The sequence below is a fragment of the Leptonychotes weddellii genome, unplaced genomic scaffold, assembly GCF_054177405.1.
Source record: "Leptonychotes weddellii isolate Sample4059 unplaced genomic scaffold, ASM5417740v2 HiC_scaffold_8586, whole genome shotgun sequence".
Classification (NCBI taxonomy): Eukaryota; Metazoa; Chordata; class Mammalia; order Carnivora; family Phocidae; genus Leptonychotes; species Leptonychotes weddellii.
Genome location: NW_028056875.1, coordinates 1 through 2,276, shown reverse-complemented (window position 1 = coordinate 2,276; position 2,276 = coordinate 1). Strand labels below are relative to the sequence as shown.

General features: G+C 51.4%; 1 protein-coding gene across 1 annotated transcript; it reads left to right on the top strand.

Moving 5' to 3' along the window:
• Positions 1–1,064: 1,064 nt before the first annotated feature.
• On the top strand, positions 1,065–1,536 carry LOC145719950 (zinc finger protein 559-like; the record flags this gene model as incomplete). Its single annotated transcript, XM_081811578.1, has 1 exon — positions 1,065–1,536. A coding segment is annotated over one exon (457 nt), but the record flags the coding sequence as incomplete, so codon positions are not given.
• Between the last annotated feature and the right edge of the window lie 740 nt (positions 1,537–2,276).

Below are 2,276 nucleotides of genomic sequence, written 5' to 3'. Positions count from 1 at the left end.
GGAAACAAATACAAGCTGCTGTCATGTTGTCACGGAATGTCTTGGCTCATCAATGTTCACCTGAACTCGGGCAAGTTGGCAACTCTGGCCCACATGCACTGCTTTCTGCTCCAGCTCCACAGTGCAGCAGGGTGTTCACTGTCCTTCCACATATGGCTATGTGGGAGGGAGTGATGTTTACCTTCCTTAAGCCTGTAAGGTGGGTAAGAGTCTGGTTTCAGAGTGGAGGCCCCAAATTCAGAGTACAGACAAGGTATGTCTAGGTGGCTGACATACCCTCTGGAGCTAGACAAGAAGAATAACTAGTAATAATTAATACCTACTCAACATTTAGTGTACCAGGTGTTTTCTCAAGTTTTTTATGTGGATTATCTCACCTAATCCTCATAACAAATCCATGCCAAGTAAGGAAACTGAGATGCAGAGAAGATAAACAAACAAACAAAAAACTCATTCACATTCACACAAGAAATAAGTAACAAAGTCAAGCTACAAGCTCAGGTGGTTTGACTTTGAGACCAAACACTTCACCATTCTGCTATATTAGCTCACTCATCAATCCAGATTATAAACCTTAGCTAAGGCATGAAATCCTTTCAAGATACCATGTTGGGGCCGCACGCCACTCCCGTGTCTGAAGGGAAGTCCTACCCTCAGCGGCCGGCCTTGGAGCGCCTACGCCGGGAAGGAAGGATCCCAAGGGGGAGGCGCAGGGTTGAAGGTCCCTTCCTCCAAGGGCCGGGGCCGGCTGTGTCCCCGGGGGCGGTGACGGTAGCCCCAGGGCGAGGCGTGCTGGCCAGGCCTTTTCTGGTCGTGGTGACTCCGGCTCCTGTGACCCCCGCCCCCTGCAGCCTGGCAGTTGTGTTTCCTGCTGGTGGGCACGCAGTGCACTTCTGGATGTCAGTTATTGAAATTCGAGAGCTGACTAATGAATGATGCTTCATGACAGCTGACTACTACCTGTTGCTTAAAGACTGATGGTATGTGGCAAGACTCCACTGCTACTTAATCAAGAGGAATTGAGATTGACCTATCTCCACTAAATTCAGATAACTGTCTTGAAGGACTTTGGGAACAAGAAGGGTTCAGGGAGGTTTTACTGTCATACCCACAGGATGCCAGCCATTGATCTTTTCTCTTGTGGTCACCTTTTTTTTCTGTCTTTGTGAGGAGAAGTCAGAAGAGGAAAGCATAGTGGCCAGGTGTCTGACAAATTATTCTCAGGACCCAGTGATCTTTGAGGATGTGGCTGTGGAATTCACCCAGGAGGAGTGGATTTTGCTGGATCAAACTCAGAGAAGGCTGTGCAGAGATGTGATGCTGGAGAACTACAAGAGTCTGGCTGCAATAGATTGGGAGATTTGTCTTAATACCAAATGGTCAGTGCCTCAGCAGAATATTTTGCAGGAGAAAACACCCATTGTGGTAGAAATGGAGAGAAGCCATACTGGAGAGGAACTGTTTAATTTTAACCATTGGGAAGAAGCCTTGAGGGGGAGGGGAAAGGTGGCGGAGGAGTAGGGGACCCTATTTCAGCTGGTCCCCGGAATTGAGCTGGATATCTACCAGACCACTCTGAGCACCCATGAAACCAGCCTGAGATGTAAGAAGATCTGGATCTCTACAAACAGAATATCGCAGCAGTTGGTTTTGAGGTACAAAGCGGGGAGCCATGATTCTGCGGGCAGATATCAGAGGATAAACGGCAGCAGGAGGGTGCATGGCCATGGGGATCCTACACCGCCGGTGAGTGACACCCTCGTGCGCTGCGGACGGGGCACAGACTGGCAGACCAGTAGCGTGGGGAAAGGACTTTAGGGCAGTCCCTGGGACAGAAACCCGGAGCGATGGAGTCGCGTGCATGTGAACTGCAGCCCCCCAGACGGAAAACCAGAGCGCCAGGGTCTCACTGGTGAACTGTAGCCCCCGGGGTGGAAACACGGAGTGGTGGAGTCGCGCACGCAGTGAACTGGGAGTGGCTGGTGGTTTTAGAAGCACAGAGGGCAGAGACGTGCCCTGACCTGGAGGCAGGACTGGGTGCACTGCGGAGGGGCGCACAACCCAGGACGCTGCAGTTTATAGCAGCACAGACAGAAACGGAGATGGTGTGGCCTGGAGAGCTCACTGAAGAACAGACTGCGGTCTCTCTGCTCTGAGGCAGAGGGTTGGAAACGGTCTCTTCTGCTCTGACTCGTGGAAGAGACATGGAAAGCCACCAGGGAAAGGTGCCAGAGAACAAAAGCCCCAAAGACTGATTCCCACTGGGCCCATCCCCC